The 20,849-nt window shown below is 29.9% G+C and overlaps 1 protein-coding gene across 1 annotated transcript in view; it reads left to right on the forward strand.

Annotated features, from left to right (window-relative positions):
- The window catches only part of pfkla (phosphofructokinase, liver a), a 44,071-nt gene that overhangs the window by 16,240 nt on the left and 6,982 nt on the right, over positions 1-20,849 (forward strand). The window contains exons 9-12 of the mRNA XM_087803410.1: positions 18,062-18,154; positions 19,443-19,568; positions 19,650-19,714; positions 20,753-20,816. Coding sequence (XP_087659536.1) covers positions 18,062-18,154; positions 19,443-19,568; positions 19,650-19,714; positions 20,753-20,816 — 348 coding nt within the window. The remainder of the gene's footprint in view (positions 1-18,061; positions 18,155-19,442; positions 19,569-19,649; positions 19,715-20,752; positions 20,817-20,849) is intronic.

The following is a 20,849-nucleotide window of genomic DNA, read 5'->3' on the forward strand; positions in this document are numbered from 1 at the left end:
AGTGTAAAAATATTGGTATAATATAATAATGTTCTTACCAGACTAATCCAATCGAGCACAGAGTCACTATCCAACCTTTAAATTCAATGTAAAAATATTGGTATAATATAATAATGTTCTTACCAGACTAATCCAATCGAGCACAGAGTCACTTTCTAACTTTTTAATTCAGTGTAAAAATATTGGTATAATATAATAATGTTCTTACCATCTTACCAGACTAATCCAATCGAGCACAGAGTCACTTTCTAACTTTTAAATTCAATGTAAAAATATTGGTATAATATAATAATGTTCTTGCCATCTTACTAGACTAATCCAATCGAGCACAGAGTCACTTATCCAACTTTTAAATTCAGCTTAAAAATATTGTTATAATATAATAATGTTCATACCAGACTAATCCAATCGAGCACAGAGTCACTATCCAACCTTTAAATTCAATGTAAAAATATTGGTATAATATAATAATGTTCTTACCAGACTAATCCAATCGAGCACAGAGTCACTTTCTAACTTTTAAATTCAGTGTAAAAATATTGGTATAATATAATAATGTTCTTACCATCTTACCAGACTAATCCAATCGAGCACAGAGTCACTTATCCAACTTTTAAATTCAGCTTAAAAATATTGTTATAATATAATAATGTTCTTACCAGACTAATCCAATCGAGCACAGAGTCACTATCCAACCTTTAAATTCAATGTAAAAATATTGGTATAATATAATAATGTTCTTATCAGACTTATCCAATCGAGCACAGAGTCACTTTCTAACTTTTTAATTCAGTGTAAAAATATTGGTATAATATAATAATGTTCTTACCAGACTAATCCAATCAAGCACAGAGTCACTTATCCAACTTTTAAATTCAGCTTAAAAATATTGTTATAATATAATAATGTTCTTACCAGACTAATCCAATTGAGCACAGAGTCACTTTCTAACTTTTTAATTCAGTGTAAAAATATTGGTATAATATAATAATGTTCTTACCAGACTAATCCAGTCGAGCACAGAGTGACTTTCTAACTTTTAAATTCAGCTTAAAAATATTGGTAAAATATAATAATGTTCTTACCAGACTATTCAAATCGAGCACAGAGTCACTATCCAACCTTTAAATCCAATGTAAAAATATTGGTATAGTATAATAATGTTCTTACCAGACTAATCCAATCGAGCACAGAGTCACTATCCAACCTTTAAATTCAATGTAAAAATATTGGTATAATATAATAATGTTCTAACCAGACTAATCCAATCGAGCACAGAGTCACTTTCTAACTTTTTAATTCAGTGTAAAAATATTGGTATAATATAATAATGTTCTTACCATCTTATCAGACGAATCCAATCGAGCACAGAGTCACTTTCTAACTTTTAAATTCAGCTTAAAAATATTGGTATAATATAATAATGTTCTTACCAGACTAATCCAATCGAGCACAGAGTCACTTATCCAACTTTTAAATTCAGCTTAAAAATATTGGTATTATATAATAATGTTCTTACCAGACTAATCCAATTGAACACAGAGTCACTTTCTAACTTTTTAAATCAGTGTAAAAATATTGGTATAATATAATAATGTTCTTACCAGACTAATCCAATCGAGCACAGAGTCACTATCCAACCTTTAAATTCAATGTAAAAATATTGGTATAATATAATAATGTTCTTACCAGACTAATCCAATCGAGCACAGAGTCACTTTCTAACTTTTTAATTCAGTGTAAAAATATTGGTATAATATAATAATGTTCTTACCATCTTACCAGACTAATCCAATCGAGCACAGAGTCACTTTCTAACTTTTAAATTCAATGTAAAAATATTGGTATAATATAATAATGTTCTTAGCAGACTAATCCAATCAAGCACAGAGTCACTTATCCAACTTTTAAATTCAGCTTAAAAATATTGTTATAATATAATAATGTTCTTACAAGACTAATCCAATTGAGCACAGAGTCACTTTCTAACTTTTTAAGTCAGTGTAAAAATATTGGTATAATATAATAATGTTCTTACCAGACTAATCCAGTCGAGCACAGAGTCACTTTCTAACTTTTAAATTCAGCTTAAAAATATTGGTATAATATAATAATGTTCTTACCAGACTATTCAAATCGAGCACAGAGTCACTATCCAACCTTTAAATTCAATGTAAAAATATTGGTATAATATAATAATGTTCTTACCAGACTAATCCAATCGAGCACAGAGTCACTTTCTAACTTTTTAATTCAGTGTAAAAATATTGGTATAATATAATAATGTCCTTACCATCTTACCAGACTAATCCAATCGATCACAGAGTCACAATCTAAGTTTTTAATACAGTGTAAAAATATTGGTATAATATAATAATGTTCTTACCAGACTAATCCAATCAAGCACAGAGTCACTTATCCAACTTTTAAATTCATCTTAAAAATATTGGTATAATATAATAATGTTCTTACCAGACTAATCCAATTGAGCACAGAGTCACTTTCTAACTTTTTAATTCAGTGTAAAAATATTGGTATAATATAATAATGTTCTTACCATCTTACCAGACTAATCCAATCGATCACAGAGTCACAATCTAAGTTTTTAATTCAGTGTAAAAATATTGGTATAATATAATAATGTTCTTACCATCTTACCAGACTAATCCAATCGATCACAGAGTCACAATCTAAGTTTTTAATTCAGTGTAAAAATATTGGTATAATATAATAATGTTCTTACCATCTTACCAGACTAATCCAGTCGAGCACAGAGTCACTTTCTAACTTTTAAATTCAGCTTAAAAATATTGGTATAATATAATAATGTTCTTACCAGACTAATCCAATTGAGCACAGAGTCACTTTCTAACTTTTTAATTCAGTGTAAAAATATTGGTATATTATAATAATGTTCTTACCAGACTAATCCAGTCGAGCACAGAGTCACTTTCTAACTTTTAAATTCAGCTTAAAAATATTGGTATAATATGATAATGTTCTTACCAGACTAATCCAGTCGAGCACAGAGTCACTTTCTAACTTTTAAATTCAGCTTAGAAATATTGGTATAATATAATAATGTTCTTACCAGACTATTCCAATCGAGCACAGAGTCACTATCCAACCTTTAAATTCAATGTAAAAATATTGGTATAATATAATAATGTTCTTACCAGACTAATCCAATCGAGCACAGAGTCACTATCCTACCTTTAAATTCAATGTAAAAATATTGGTATAATATAATAATGTTCTTACCAGACTAATCCAATCAAGCACAGAGTCACTTATCCAACTTTTAAATTCAGCTTAAAAATATTGTTATAATATAATAATGTTCTTACCAGACTAATCCAATCAAGCACAGAGTCACTTTCTAACTTTTAAATTCAGCTTAAAAATATTGGTATAATATAATAATGTTCTTACCAGACTAATCCAATCGAGCACAGAGTCACTTATCCAACTTTTAAATTCAGCTTAAAAATATTGGTATTATATAATAATGTTCTTACCAGACTAATCCAATTGAACACAGAGTCACTTTCTAACTTTTTAAATCAGTGTAAAAATATTGGTATAATATAATAATGTTCTTACCAGACTAATCCAATCGAGCACAGAGTCACTATCCAACCTTTAAATTCAATGTAAAAATATTGGTATAATATAATAATGTTCTTACCAGACTAATCCAATCGAGCACAGAGTCACTTTCTAACTTTTTAATTCAGTGTAAAAATATTGGTATAATATAATAATGTTCTTACCATCTTACCAGACTAATCCAATCGAGCACAGAGTCACTTTCTAACTTTTAAATTCAATGTAAAAATATTGGTATAATATAATAATGTTCTTAGCAGACTAATCCAATCAAGCACAGAGTCACTTATCCAACTTTTAAATTCAGCTTAAAAATATTGTTATAATATAATAATGTTCTTACAAGACTAATCCAATTGAGCACAGAGTCACTTTCTAACTTTTTAAGTCAGTGTAAAAATATTGGTATAATATAATAATGTTCTTACCAGACTAATCCAGTCGAGCACAGAGTCACTTTCTAACTTTTAAATTCAGCTTAAAAATATTGGTATAATATAATAATGTTCTTACCAGACTATTCAAATCGAGCACAGAGTCACTATCCAACCTTTAAATTCAATGTAAAAATATTGGTATAATATAATAATGTTCTTACCAGACTAATCCAATCGAGCACAGAGTCACTTTCTAACTTTTTAATTCAGTGTAAAAATATTGGTATAATATAATAATGTTCTTACCATCTTACCAGACTAATCCAATCGATCACAGAGTCACAATCTAAGTTTTTAATACAGTGTAAAAATATTGGTATAATATAATAATGTTCTTACCAGACTAATCCAATCAAGCACAGAGTCACTTATCCAACTTTTAAATTCATCTTAAAAATATTGGTATAATATAATAATGTTCTTACCAGACTAATCCAATTGAGCACAGAGTCACTTTCCAACTTTTTAATTCAGCTTAAAAATATTGGTATAATATAATAATGTTCTTACCAGACTAATCCAATCGAGCACAGAGTCACTTTCTAACTTTTTAATTCAGTGTAAAAATATTGGTATAATATAATAATGTTCTTACCATCTTACCAGACTAATCCAATCGATCACAGAGTCACAATCTAAGTTTTTAATTCAGTGTAAAAATATTGGTATAATATAATAATGTTCTTACCATCTTACCAGACTAATCCAATCGATCACAGAGTCACAATCTAAGTTTTTAATTCAGTGTAAAAATATTGGTATAATATAATAATGTTCTTACCATCTTACCAGACTAATCCAGTCGAGCACAGAGTCACTTTCTAACTTTTAAATTCAGCTTAAAAATATTGGTATAATATAATAATGTTCTTACCAGACTAATCCAATTGAGCACAGAGTCACTTTCTAACTTTTTAATTCAGTGTAAAAATATTGGTATATTATAATAATGTTCTTACCAGACTAATCCAGTCGAGCACAGAGTCACTTTCTAACTTTTAAATTCAGCTTAAAAATATTGGTATAATATGATAATGTTCTTACCAGACTAATCCAGTCGAGCACAGAGTCACTTTCTAACTTTTAAATTCAGCTTAGAAATATTGGTATAATATAATAATGTTCTTACCAGACTATTCCAATCGAGCACAGAGTCACTATCCAACCTTTAAATTCAATGTAAAAATATTGGTATAATATAATAATGTTCTTACCAGACTAATCCAATCGAGCACAGAGTCACTATCCTACCTTTAAATTCAATGTAAAAATATTGGTATAATATAATAATGTTCTTACCAGACTAATCCAATCGAGCACAGAGTCACTTTCTAACTTTTTAATTCAGTGTAAAAATACTGGTATAATATAATAATGTTCTTACCATCTTACCAGACTAATCTAATCGATCACAGAGTCACAATCTAAGTTTTTAATTCAGTGTAAAAATATTGGTATAATATAATAATGTTCTTACCAGACTAATCCAATTGAGCACAGAGTCACTTTCAAACTTTTTAATTCAGCTTAAAAATATTGGTATAATATAATAATGTTCTTACCAGACTATTCCAATCAAGCACAGAGTCACTTTCTAACTTTTTAATTCAGTGTAAAAATATTGGTATAATATAATAATGTTCTTACCATCTTACCAGACTAATCCAATCGATCACAGAGTCACAATCTAAGTTTTTAATTCAGTGTAAAAATATTGGTATAATATAATAATGTTCTTACCATCTTACCAGACTAATCCAATCGATCACAGAGTCACAATCTAAGTTTTTAATTCAGTGTAAAAATATTGGTATAATATAATAATGTTCTTACCATCTTACCAGACTAATCCAGTCGAGCACAGAGTCACTTTCTAACTTTTAAATTCATCTTAAAAATATTGGTATAATATAATAATGTTCTTACCAGACTAATCCAATTGAGCACAGAGTCACTTTCTAACTTTTTAATTCAGTGTAAAAATATTGGTATATTATAATAATGTTCTTACCAGACTAATCCAGTCGAGCACAGAGTCACTTTCTAACTTTTAAATTCAGCTTAAAAATATTGGTATAATATGATAATGTTCTTACCAGACTAATCCAGTCGAGCACAGAGTCACTTTCTAACTTTTAAATTCAGCTTAGAAATATTGGTATAATATAATAATGTTCTTACCAGACTATTCCAATCGAGCACAGAGTCACTATCCAACCTTTAAATTCAATGTAAAAATATTGGTATAATATAATAATGTTCTTACCAGACTAATCCAATCGAGCACAGAGTCACTATCCTACCTTTAAATTCAATGTAAAAATATTGGTATAATATAATAATGTTCTTACCAGACTAATCCAATCGAGCACAGAGTCACTTTCTAACTTTTTAATTCAGTGTAAAAATACTGGTATAATATAATAATGTTCTTACCATCTTACCAGACTAATCTAATCGATCACAGAGTCACTATCCAACCTTTAAATTCAATGTAAAAATATTGGTATAATATAATAATGTTCTTACCATCTTACCAGACTAATCCAATCGATCACAGAGTCACAATCTAAGTTTTTAATTCAGTTTAAAAATATTGGTATAATATAATAATGTTCTTACCATCTTACCAGACTAATCCAATCGATCACAGAGTCACAATCTAAGTTTTTAATTCAGTGTAAAAATATTGGTATAATATAATAATGTTCTTACCATCTTACCAGACTAATCCAATCGATCACAGAGTCACAATCTAAGTTTTTAATTCAGTGTAAAAATATTTGTATAATATAATAATGTTCTTACCAGACTAATCCAATCAAGCACAGAGTCACTTATCCAACTTTTAAATTCAGCTTAAAAATATTGGTATAATATAATAATGTTCTTACCAGACTAATCCAATTGAGCACAGAGTCACTTTCTAACTTTTTAATTCAGTGTAAAAATATTGGTATAATATAATAATGTTCTTACCAGACTAATCCAGTCAAGCACAGAGTCACTTTTTAACTTTTAAATTCAGCTTAAAAATATTGGTATAATATAATAATGTTCTTACCAGACTAACCCAATAGAGCACAGAGTCACTTTCTAACTTTTTAATTCAGTGTAAAAATATTGGTATAATATAATAATGTTCTTACCATTTTACCAGACTAATCCATTCGATCACAGAGTCACAATCTAAGTTTTTAATTCAGTGTAAAAATATTTGTATAATATAATAATGTTCTTACCAGACTAATCCAATCGAGCACAGAGTCACTATCCAACCTTTAAATTAAATGTAAAAATATTGGTATAATATAATAATGTTCTTACCAGACTAATCCAATCGAGCACAGAGTCACTATCCAACCTTTAAATTCAATGTAAAAATATTGGTATAATATAATAATGTTCTTACCAGACTAATCCAATCGAGCACAGAGTCACTTTCTATCTTTTTAATTCAGTGTAAAAATATTGGTATAATATAATAATGTTCTTACCATCTTACCAGACTAATCCAATCGATCACAGAGTCACAATCTAAGTTTTTAATTCAGTGTAAAAATATTGGTATAATATAATAATGTTCTTACCATCTTACCAGACTAATCCAATCGATCACAGAGTCACAATCTAAGTTTTTAATTCAGTGTAAAAATATTTGTATAATATAATAATGTTCTTACCAGACTAATCCAATTGAGCACAGAGTCACTTTCTAACTTTTTAATTCAGTGTAAAAATATTGGTATAATATAATAATGTTCTTACCAGACTAATCCAGTCGAGCACAGAGTCACTTTCTAACTTTTAAATTCAGCTTAAAAATATTGGTATAATATAAGAATGTTCTTACCAGACTAACCCAATCGAGCACAGAGTCACTTTCTAACTTTTTAATTCAGTGTAAAAATATTGGTATAATATAATAATGTTCTTACCATTTTACCAGACTAATCCATTCGATCAAGGAGTCACAATCTAAGTTTTTAATTCAGTGTAAAAATATTTGTATAATATAATAATGTTCTTACCAGACTAATCCAATCGAGCACAGAGTCACTATCCAACCTTTAAATTAAATGTAAAAATATTGGTATAATATAATAATGTTCTTACCAGACTAATCCAATCGAGCACAGAGTCACTATCCAACCTTTAAATTCAATGTAAAAATATTGGTATAATATAATAATGTTCTTACCAGACTAATCCAATCGAGCACAGAGTCACTTTCTAACTTTTTAATTCAGTGTAAAAATATTGGTATAATATAATAATGTTCTTACCATCTTACCAGACTAATCCAATCGATCACAGAGTCACTTATCCAACTTTTAAATTCATCTTAAAAATATTGGTATAATATAATAATGTTCTTACCAGACTATTCCAATTGAGCACAGAGTCACTTTCTAACTTTTTAATTCAGCTTAAAAATATTGGTATAATATAATAATGTTCTTACCAGACTATTCCAATCAAGCACAGAGTCACTATCCAACCTTTAAATTCAATGTAAAAATATTGGTATAATATAATAATGTTCTTACCAGACTAATCCAATCGAGCACAGAGTCACTTTCTAACTTTTAAATTCAGCTTAAAAATATTGGTATAATATAATAATGTTCTTGCCATCTTACTAGACTAATCCAATCGAGCACAGAGTCACTTATCCAACTTTTAAATTCAGCTTAAAAATATTGTTATAATATAATAATGTTCTTACCAGACTAATCCAATTGAGCACAGAGTCACTATCCAACCTTTAAATTCAATGTAAAAATATTGGTATAATATAATAATGTTCTTACCAGACTAATCCAATCGAGCACAGAGTCACTTTCTAACTTTTAAATTCAGTGTAAAAATATTGGTATAATATAATAATGTTCTTACCATCTTACCAGACTAATCCAATCGAGCACAGAGTCACTTATCCAACTTTTAAATTCAGCTTAAAAATATTGTTATAATATAATAATGTTCTTACCAGACTAATCCAATCGAGCACAGAGTCACTATCCAACCTTTAAATTCAATGTAAAAATATTGGTATAATATAATAATGTTCTTATCAGACTAATCCAATCGAGCACAGAGTCACTTTCTAACTTTTTAATTCAGTGTAAAAATATTGGTATAATATAATAATGTTCTTACCAGACTAATCCAATCAAGCACAGAGTCACTTATCCAACTTTTAAATTCAGCTTAAAAATATTGTTATAATATAATAATGTTCTTACCAGACTAATCCAATTGAGCACAGAGTCACTTTCTAACTTTTTAATTCAGTGTAAAAATATTGGTATAATATAATAATGTTCTTACCAGACTAATCCAGTCGAGCACAGAGTCACTTTCTAACTTTTAAATTCAGCTTAAAAATATTGGTATAATATAATAATGTTCTTACCAGACTATTCAAATCGAGCACAGAGTCACTATCCAACCTTTAAATCCAATGTAAAAATATTGGTATAGTATAATAATGTTCTTACCAGACTAATCCAATCGAGCACAGAGTCACTATCCAACCTTTAAATTCAATGTAAAAATATTGGTATAATATAATAATGTTCTTACCAGACTAATCCAATCGAGCACAGAGTCACTTTCTAACTTTTTAATTCAGTGTTAAAATATTGGTATAATATAATAATGTTCTTACCATCTTACCAGACTAATCCAATCGATCACAGAGTCACTTTCTAACTTTTAATTCAGTGTAAAAATATTGGTATAATATAATAATGTTCTTACCATCTTATCAGACTAATCCAATCGAGCACAGAGTCACTTTCTAACTTTTAAATTCAGCTTAAAAATATTGTTATAATATAATAATGTTCTTACCAGACTAACTCAATCAAGCACAGAGTCACTTTCTAACTTTTAAATTCAGCTTAAAAATATTGGTATAATATAATAATGTTCTTACCAGACTAATCCAATCGAGCACAGAGTCACTTATCCAACTTTTAAATTCAGCTTAAAAATATTGGTATAATATAATAATGTTCTTACCAGACTAATCCAATTGAGCACAGAGTCACTTTCTAACTTTTTAAATCAGTGTAAAAATATTGGTATAATATAATAATGTTCTTACCAGACTAATCCAATCGAGCACAGAGTCACTATCCAACCTTTAAATTCAATGTAAAAATATTGGTATAATATAATAATGTTCTTACCAGACTAATCCAATCGAGCACAGAGTCACTTTCTAACTTTTTAATTCAGTGTAAAAATATTGGTATAATATAATAATGTTCTTACCATCTTACCAGACTAATCCAATCGAGCACAGAGTCACTTTCTAACTTTTAAATTCAATGTAAAAATATTGGTATAATATAATAATGTTCTTGCCATCTTACTAGACTAATCCAATCGAGCACAGAGTCACTTATCCAACTTTTAAATTCAGCTTAAAAATATTGTTATAATATAATAATGTTCATACCAGACTAATCCAATCGAGCACAGAGTCACTATCCAACCTTTAAATTCAATGTAAAAATATTGGTATAATATAATAATGTTCTTACCAGACTAATCCAATCGAGCACAGAGTCACTTTCTAACTTTTAAATTCAGTGTAAAAATATTGGTATAATATAATAATGTTCTTACCATCTTACCAGACTAATCCAATCGAGCACAGAGTCACTTATCCAACTTTTAAATTCAGCTTAAAAATATTGTTATAATATAATAATGTTCTTACCAGACTAATCCAATCGAGCACAGAGTCACTATCCAACCTTTAAATTCAATGTAAAAATATTGGTATAATATAATAATGTTCTTATCAGACTTATCCAATCGAGCACAGAGTCACTTTCTAACTTTTTAATTCAGTGTAAAAATATTGGTATAATATAATAATGTTCTTACCAGACTAATCCAATCAAGCACAGAGTCACTTATCCAACTTTTAAATTCAGCTTAAAAATATTGTTATAATATAATAATGTTCTTACCAGACTAATCCAATTGAGCACAGAGTCACTTTCTAACTTTTTAATTCAGTGTAAAAATATTGGTATAATATAATAATGTTCTTACCAGACTAATCCAGTCGAGCACAGAGTGACTTTCTAACTTTTAAATTCAGCTTAAAAATATTGGTATAATATAATAATGTTCTTACCAGACTATTCAAATCGAGCACAGAGTCACTATCCAACCTTTAAATCCAATGTAAAAATATTGGTATAGTATAATAATGTTCTTACCAGACTAATCCAATCGAGCACAGAGTCACTATCCAACCTTTAAATTCAATGTAAAAATATTGGTATAATATAATAATGTTCTAACCAGACTAATCCAATCGAGCACAGAGTCACTTTCTAACTTTTTAATTCAGTGTTAAAATATTGGTATAATATAATAATGTTCTTACCATCTTACCAGACTAATCCAATCGATCACAGAGTCACTTTCTAACTTTTTAATTCAGTGTAAAAATATTGGTATAATATAATAATGTTCTTACCATCTTATCAGACGAATCCAATCGAGCACAGAGTCACTTTCTAACTTTTAAATTCAATGTAAAAATATTGGTATAATATAATAATGTTCTTACCAGACTAATCCAATCGAGCACAGAGTCACTTTCTAACTTTTTAATTCAGTGTAAAAATATTGGTATAATATAATAATGTTCTTACCATCTTATCAGACTAATCCAATCGAGCACAGAGTCACTATCCAACCTTTAAATTCAATGTAAAAATATTGGTATAATATAATAATGTTCTTACCAGACTAATCCAATCGAGCACAGAGTCACTTTCTAACTTTTTAATTCAGTGTAAAAATATTGGTATAATATAATAATGTTCTTACCATCTTACCAGACTAATCCAATCGAGCACAGAGTCACTTTCTAACTTTTAAATTCAATGTAAAAATATTGGTATAATATAATAATGTTCTTAGCAGACTAATCCAATCAAGCACAGAGTCACTTATCCAACTTTTAAATTCAGCTTAAAAATATTGTTATAATATAATAATGTTCTTACAAGACTAATCCAATTGAGCACAGAGTCACTTTCTAACTTTTTAAGTCAGTGTAAAAATATTGGTATAATATAATAATGTTCTTACCAGACTAATCCAGTCGAGCACAGAGTCACTTTCTAACTTTTAAATTCAGCTTAAAAATATTGGTATAATATAATAATGTTCTTACCAGACTATTCAAATCGAGCACAGAGTCACTATCCAACCTTTAAATTCAATGTAAAAATATTGGTATAATATAATAATGTTCTTACCAGACTAATCCAATCGAGCACAGAGTCACTTTCTAACTTTTTAATTCAGTGTAAAAATATTGGTATAATATAATAATGTTCTTACCATCTTACCAGACTAATCCAATCGATCACAGAGTCACAATCTAAGTTTTTAATACAGTGTAAAAATATTGGTATAATATAATAATGTTCTTACCAGACTAATCCAATCAAGCACAGAGTCACTTATCCAACTTTTAAATTCATCTTAAAAATATTGGTATAATATAATAATGTTCTTACCAGACTAATCCAATTGAGCACAGAGTCACTTTCCAACTTTTTAATTCAGCTTAAAAATATTGGTATAATATAATAATGTTCTTACCAGACTAATCCAATCGAGCACAGAGTCACTTTCTAACTTTTTAATTCAGTGTAAAAATATTGGTATAATATAATAATGTTCTTACCATCTTACCAGACTAATCCAATCGATCACAGAGTCACAATCTAAGTTTTTAATTCAGTGTAAAAATATTGGTATAATATAATAATGTTCTTACCATCTTACCAGACTAATCCAATCGATCACAGAGTCACAATCTAAGTTTTTAATTCAGTGTAAAAATATTGGTATAATATAATAATGTTCTTACCATCTTACCAGACTAATCCAGTCGAGCACAGAGTCACTTTCTAACTTTTAAATTCAGCTTAAAAATATTGGTATAATATAATAATGTTCTTACCAGACTAATCCAATTGAGCACAGAGTCACTTTCTAACTTTTTAATTCAGTGTAAAAATATTGGTATATTATAATAATGTTCTTACCAGACTAATCCAGTCGAGCACAGAGTCACTTTCTAACTTTTAAATTCAGCTTAAAAATATTGGTATAATATGATAATGTTCTTACCAGACTAATCCAGTCGAGCACAGAGTCACTTTCTAACTTTTAAATTCAGCTTAGAAATATTGGTATAATATAATAATGTTCTTACCAGACTATTCCAATCGAGCACAGAGTCACTATCCAACCTTTAAATTCAATGTAAAAATATTGGTATAATATAATAATGTTCTTACCAGACTAATCCAATCGAGCACAGAGTCACTATCCTACCTTTAAATTCAATGTAAAAATATTGGTATAATATAATAATGTTCTTACCAGACTAATCCAATCAAGCACAGAGTCACTTATCCAACTTTTAAATTCAGCTTAAAAATATTGTTATAATATAATAATGTTCTTACCAGACTAATCCAATCAAGCACAGAGTCACTTTCTAACTTTTAAATTCAGCTTAAAAATATTGGTATAATATAATAATGTTCTTACCAGACTAATCCAATCGAGCACAGAGTCACTTATCCAACTTTTAAATTCAGCTTAAAAATATTGGTATTATATAATAATGTTCTTACCAGACTAATCCAATTGAACACAGAGTCACTTTCTAACTTTTTAAATCAGTGTAAAAATATTGGTATAATATAATAATGTTCTTACCAGACTAATCCAATCGAGCACAGAGTCACTATCCAACCTTTAAATTCAATGTAAAAATATTGGTATAATATAATAATGTTCTTACCAGACTAATCCAATCGAGCACAGAGTCACTTTCTAACTTTTTAATTCAGTGTAAAAATATTGGTATAATATAATAATGTTCTTACCATCTTACCAGACTAATCCAATCGAGCACAGAGTCACTTTCTAACTTTTAAATTCAATGTAAAAATATTGGTATAATATAATAATGTTCTTAGCAGACTAATCCAATCAAGCACAGAGTCACTTATCCAACTTTTAAATTCAGCTTAAAAATATTGTTATAATATAATAATGTTCTTACAAGACTAATCCAATTGAGCACAGAGTCACTTTCTAACTTTTTAAGTCAGTGTAAAAATATTGGTATAATATAATAATGTTCTTACCAGACTAATCCAGTCGAGCACAGAGTCACTTTCTAACTTTTAAATTCAGCTTAAAAATATTGGTATAATATAATAATGTTCTTACCAGACTATTCAAATCGAGCACAGAGTCACTATCCAACCTTTAAATTCAATGTAAAAATATTGGTATAATATAATAATGTTCTTACCAGACTAATCCAATCGAGCACAGAGTCACTTTCTAACTTTTTAATTCAGTGTAAAAATATTGGTATAATATAATAATGTTCTTACCATCTTACCAGACTAATCCAATCGATCACAGAGTCACAATCTAAGTTTTTAATACAGTGTAAAAATATTGGTATAATATAATAATGTTCTTACCAGACTAATCCAATCAAGCACAGAGTCACTTATCCAACTTTTAAATTCATCTTAAAAATATTGGTATAATATAATAATGTTCTTACCAGACTAATCCAATTGAGCACAGAGTCACTTTCCAACTTTTTAATTCAGCTTAAAAATATTGGTATAATATAATAATGTTCTTACCAGACTAATCCAATCGAGCACAGAGTCACTTTCTAACTTTTTAATTCAGTGTAAAAATATTGGTATAATATAATAATGTTCTTACCATCTTACCAGACTAATCCAATCGATCACAGAGTCACAATCTAAGTTTTTAATTCAGTGTAAAAATATTGGTATAATATAATAATGTTCTTACCATCTTACCAGACTAATCCAATCGATCACAGAGTCACAATCTAAGTTTTTAATTCAGTGTAAAAATATTGGTATAATATAATAATGTTCTTACCATCTTACCAGACTAATCCAGTCGAGCACAGAGTCACTTTCTAACTTTTAAATTCAGCTTAAAAATATTGGTATAATATAATAATGTTCTTACCAGACTAATCCAATTGAGCACAGAGTCACTTTCTAACTTTTTAATTCAGTGTAAAAATATTGGTATATTATAATAATGTTCTTACCAGACTAATCCAGTCGAGCACAGAGTCACTTTCTAACTTTTAAATTCAGCTTAAAAATATTGGTATAATATGATAATGTTCTTACCAGACTAATCCAGTCGAGCACAGAGTCACTTTCTAACTTTTAAATTCAGCTTAGAAATATTGGTATAATATAATAATGTTCTTACCAGACTATTCCAATCGAGCACAGAGTCACTATCCAACCTTTAAATTCAATGTAAAAATATTGGTATAATATAATAATGTTCTTACCAGACTAATCCAATCGAGCACAGAGTCACTATCCTACCTTTAAATTCAATGTAAAAATATTGGTATAATATAATAATGTTCTTACCAGACTAATCCAATCGAGCACAGAGTCACTTTCTAACTTTTTAATTCAGTGTAAAAATACTGGTATAATATAATAATGTTCTTACCATCTTACCAGACTAATCTAATCGATCACAGAGTCACAATCTAAGTTTTTAATTTAGTGTAAAAATATTGGTATAATATAATAATGTTCTTACCAGACTAATACAATCGAGCACAGAGTCACTTTCTAACTTTTAAATTCATCTTAAAAATATTGGTATAATTTAATAATGTTCTTACCAGACTAATCCAATCGAGCACAGAGTCACTATCCAACCTTTAAATTCAATGTAAAAATATTGGTATAATATAATAATGTTCTTACCAGACTAATCCAATCGAGCACAGAGTCACTTTCTAACTTTTTAATTCAGTGTAAAAATATTGGTATAATATAATAATGTTCTTACCATCTTACCAGACTAATCCAATCGAGCACAGAGTCACTTTCTAACTTTTTAATTCAGTGTAAAAATATTGGTATAATATAATAATGTTCTTACCATCTTACCAGACTAATCCAATCGATCACAGAGTCACAATCTAAGTTTTTAATTCAGTGTAAAAATATTGGTATAATATAATAATGTTCTTACCATCTTACCAGACTAATCCAATCGATCACAGAGTCACAATCTAAGTTTTTAATTCAGTGTAAAAATATTGGTATAATATAATAATGTTCTTACCATCTTACCAGACTAATCCAATCGATCACAGAGTCACAATCTAAGTTTTTAATTCAGTGTAAAAATATTTGTAAAATGTAATAATGTTCTTACCAGACTAATCCAATCAAGCACAGAGTCACTTATCAAACTTTTAAATTCAGCTTAAAAATATTGGTATAATATAATAATGTTCTTACCAGACTAATCCAATTGAGCACAGAGTCACTTTCTAACTTTTTAATTCAGTGTAAAAATATTGGTATAATATAATAATGTTCTTACCAGACTAATCCAGTCGAGCACAGAGTCACTTTCTAACTTTTAAATTCAGCTTAAAAATATTGGTATAATATAATAATGTTCTTGCCATCTTACCAGACTAATCCAATCGAGCACAGAGTCACTATCCAACCTTTAAATTCAATGTAAAAATATTGGTATAATATAATAATGTTCATACCAGACTAATCCAATCAAGCACAGAGTCACAATCTAAGTTTTTAATTCAGTGTAAAAATATTGTATAATATAATAATGTTCTTGCCATCTTACCAGACTAATCCAATCGAGCACAGAGTCACAATTTAAGTTTTTAATTCAGTGTAAAAATATTGTATAATATAATAATGTTCTTACCAGACTAATCCAATCGATCACAGAGTCACTTTCTAACTTTTAAATTCAATGTAAAAATATTGATATAATATAATAATGTTCTTACCAGACTAATCCAGTCGAGCACAGAGTCACTTTCTAACTTTTAAATTCAGCTTAAAAATATTGGTATAATATAATAATGTTCTTGCCATCTTATCAGACTAATCCAATCGAGCACAGAGTCACAATCTAAGTTTTTAATTCAGTGTAAAAATATTGTATAATATAATAATGTTCTTACCATCTTACCAGACTAATCCAATCGAGCACAGAGTCACTTTCTAACTTTTAAATTCAATGTAAAAATATTGATATAATATAATAATGTTCTTACCAGACTAATCCAGTCGAGCACAGAGTCACTTTCTAACTTTTAAATTCATCTTAAAAATATTGGTATAATATAATAATGTTCTTGCCATCTTATCAGACTAATCCAATCGAGCACAGAGTCACAATCTAAGTTTTTAATTCAGTGTAAAAATATTGGTATAATATAATAATGTTCTTACCATCTTACCAGACTAATCCAATCGAGCACAGAGTCACTTTCTAACTTTTAAATTCAATGTAAAAATATTGATATAATATAATAATGTTCTTACCAGACTAATCCAGTCGAGCACAGAGTCACTTTCTAACTTTTAAATTCAGCTTAAAAATATTGGTATAATATAATAATGTTCTTGCCATCTTATCAGACTAATCCAATCGAGCACAGAGTCACAATCTAAGTTTTTAATTCAGTGTAAAAATATTGTATAATATAATAATGTTCTTACCATCTTACCAGACTAATCCAATCGAGCACAGAGTCACTTATCCAACTTTTTAATTGAAGCTGTAAAACTACCATTATTTTCAAATGGCTGAAATCTAACCATCTCTTCGAAATCAGCCAAAGATCAAATGATGCTCCAGTGGTTGGTTTTCACTGGTGCAACTATAATAGCAACATTTTGTTTTGCACATTGTTGAAATCAATCATTAAATTAACCCTTAAACAACCCTTTTAATATAGAAAAGTTACATTTAACTATTACAAAAAATGCACTTCAAATTTAAAAATGAAATGTTTGAGATTTTAAATGGATTCAATATTGTGATATACTTGTATACCCCACACGCTACCAACCGTCTAGCTGGTGGTGACCAGACTGGGATACGACACCAGAGTGACGGTTCTGGGTCACGTGCAGCGAGGAGGAACACCGTCCGCCTTTGACCGAATCCTGGTGAGTTGGCTCTGCACGGTTCTTGATCGCGAGGTTTGAATCCCACAATGTCGTTTTCCGGGCTCGTTTAAGAGGCCTTACTGTGTATCTGCTGCAATATTAACTCTTCTTTTGTTGAGGAATTATTGACATTTTTATCCATAATAAGAGACATCATTTAGAGCACAGGTGTCAAACTGGTCCAGAGAAGGGCCGAGCCGGTGCAGGTTTTGGATCCAACCAGTCAAGCACATTATAGTTGAACCAATCAGGCGTCTGAAGACAGTAATCAATTCATTAACAGTCAGGTGTTGCTTGTTTAAGCCGACGCCTGATTCGTTAGCTCATGTGTGCTTGACTGGTTGGAACAAAAACCTGCACCGTCTCGGCCCTTTTCTGGACCAGTTTGACACCCCTGATTTAGAGGAATAAGATTTAGAAATGGACTTCTCGTTTTATTTCTTTTTCTTTAGCCGTTGTTTATTTTCTTGCATTTTTGACACCAGAATTTATTCTGACCATTAAGTACCTCAGTATTTAAGTTTTATATAAGATTTGTTAGACTAGAAGAGAGACGTTACATTGGATTTTGTTCCAAATCTAAATATATACACAGAACTATTACAGACCATCATTCAATGCAGGATAATTATTTGATGATACATTTTTGGTGAAAAGCTTAAGATTAATGGGCTCCAACTCAGACAGCAAAATAAACTTATTTAATTTATGTTCTATTGATTATTACTGTCTGAAAGGTGTTTTGTTTTTAAATAATGATGTTATTTTCCCTAAAGAAACATAAGTCTGTGTCGTTTCAGTCGAGTTTACTGGAAAAATAAACCTGTAAACAAGTGAAAAAAACAACTGTAAGATTATTTTTTACCGTTTTTATATGAAGGTCGGTCCATGGATATATTTTTATGCCTAAGTTGTTCTGAGGGTTTTCTAATGTTCTGAGGGGCAAATAAGGTTGATTTAGATAAATGAATATATTGTTTAAAACACAACTGATGTCTGATCAAGTGAATTTAAGGTAGTTCAGAAAGTTCATTTAACCGAGTTAGAAGTGCCTAAAAAAACCATTTTCGACCCCAAAACCCAACTCAACGTAGTAATGTCCGCCGTCAGGAGATTCAGTAAATGGTCACCATACTTTCAAGTGTGGTGCGGTACCCAAATCTGTCTCGAAATATCAATTACATTGATTCTTGTGTACTTTTCATTGAAGTCTGGCTCACACGAGCTGAGCCGAGCTTGTATTCAAGTATTCAAGCGTGGACATAAAAGTACCTGTGATCCTGCTCAGAGCTGCAAACTGGGCGTGGAGGCGGTCGTGGCTCTCATGGAAGCCACTCCGGACACGCCGGCCTGCGTCATCGGCCTGTCGGGGAACCAGGCGGTCCGTCTGCCGCTGGTGGAGTGTGTGGAGATGGTGAGACGACAAGAACACTGAACTCGTGAAGCGATGCTCGTTTGAAATACTCACCGTTTGGTTCCGTCGTTCCCGCCGCAGACCAAGTTGGTGCAGACGACCATGAACGAGAAGAGGTTCGACGAAGCCATCAAGCTGCGAGGAGGGTGAGAGTCGAACACTCGTCACTGGACTTCAACACAAACACGACAACTTAACAGCCTAAACAGAATGACGGCGCTCACTCAGATAAATAATATATATTTAAAAACAACCGTCTGTATCAGGAAGTATGAGTTTTACATTTAAAAACATTTAATTCACCCATTTATCAAATGACTTCAGGGTTTGTCCTTCAAAACTCAAATCAATAATTAATTGACATCAGTTACACTCCTATTGGAGGTTTGGGTAGAATTGTTGAAATTCATAATCGACTTATCTTATCTTAAAAACTGACATCTTTATAAATGATCAGACACATGTGTCCTCTCGGTTAGTTAGAGTGCATTAAACCCAACCCTCAACATACTGGATAAAAAAAACACAAACCATCAAAAAAAACAACTAACCTACACCCAATTAGTAAAAAAACAACCAACAAGTAAAAGTCAGGCTCCAAAATAATACTTTTTAGAAAGGCACTTTCAATAAGTAAGCAAGTAAGTAATGGTCATTTGTAAAGTCAGTGAAGAGTTTTAAGGATCGGGGGAAATGTGAGTTCTTCTACTAGAGCGAGCTCAGAATTCTCGCTGCTAAACACAAAATAAACTAAACAACTCCTACGGTTAAAAACTGTCTCTATGGGTAGTAAAACGACTGAAAATACATCATGAAAGAAAAGAAAAAAGGTTCCAAGAACACAAGGCTTACGCAGAAACCAAAAATAAGGTGTTTTGGGTTTTATCGTCCTCAGGATAAAACACAACACCCGTAGACAAAAACACATGGTAGGAAAAAGAAACCGAAAAAAAAACGATCAACTTTTATTTACTCGTTTCATTATTTAGTTATTAGGGTGATTTACAAAAACACAACCACCAATGTAAGCACTTCATCGAAAGCCCAACTGTGTTGTGTGTGTTGTGTCCAGTATATATTGTTGTGTTATCGACTTGTGGAAAATTTGGCCCAAAACTTTGGGATCTTTTGTAAATGGAGGTGAGATGTTTGTCCCTGAGGATACAAAAGTCTTTCACTCGCAGGAGTTTCGAGAACAACTGGAAGATCTACAGACTCCTGGCCTTCCAGAAACCCGCCCAGACTCGGGTCAGTCCTACAAGCTTGACTTTTGAGTGACGA

This window comes from Callionymus lyra, chromosome 12 (genome assembly GCF_982586985.1).
Source record: "Callionymus lyra chromosome 12, fCalLyr1.hap1.1, whole genome shotgun sequence".
NCBI lineage: Eukaryota > Metazoa > Chordata > Actinopteri > Syngnathiformes > Callionymidae > Callionymus > Callionymus lyra.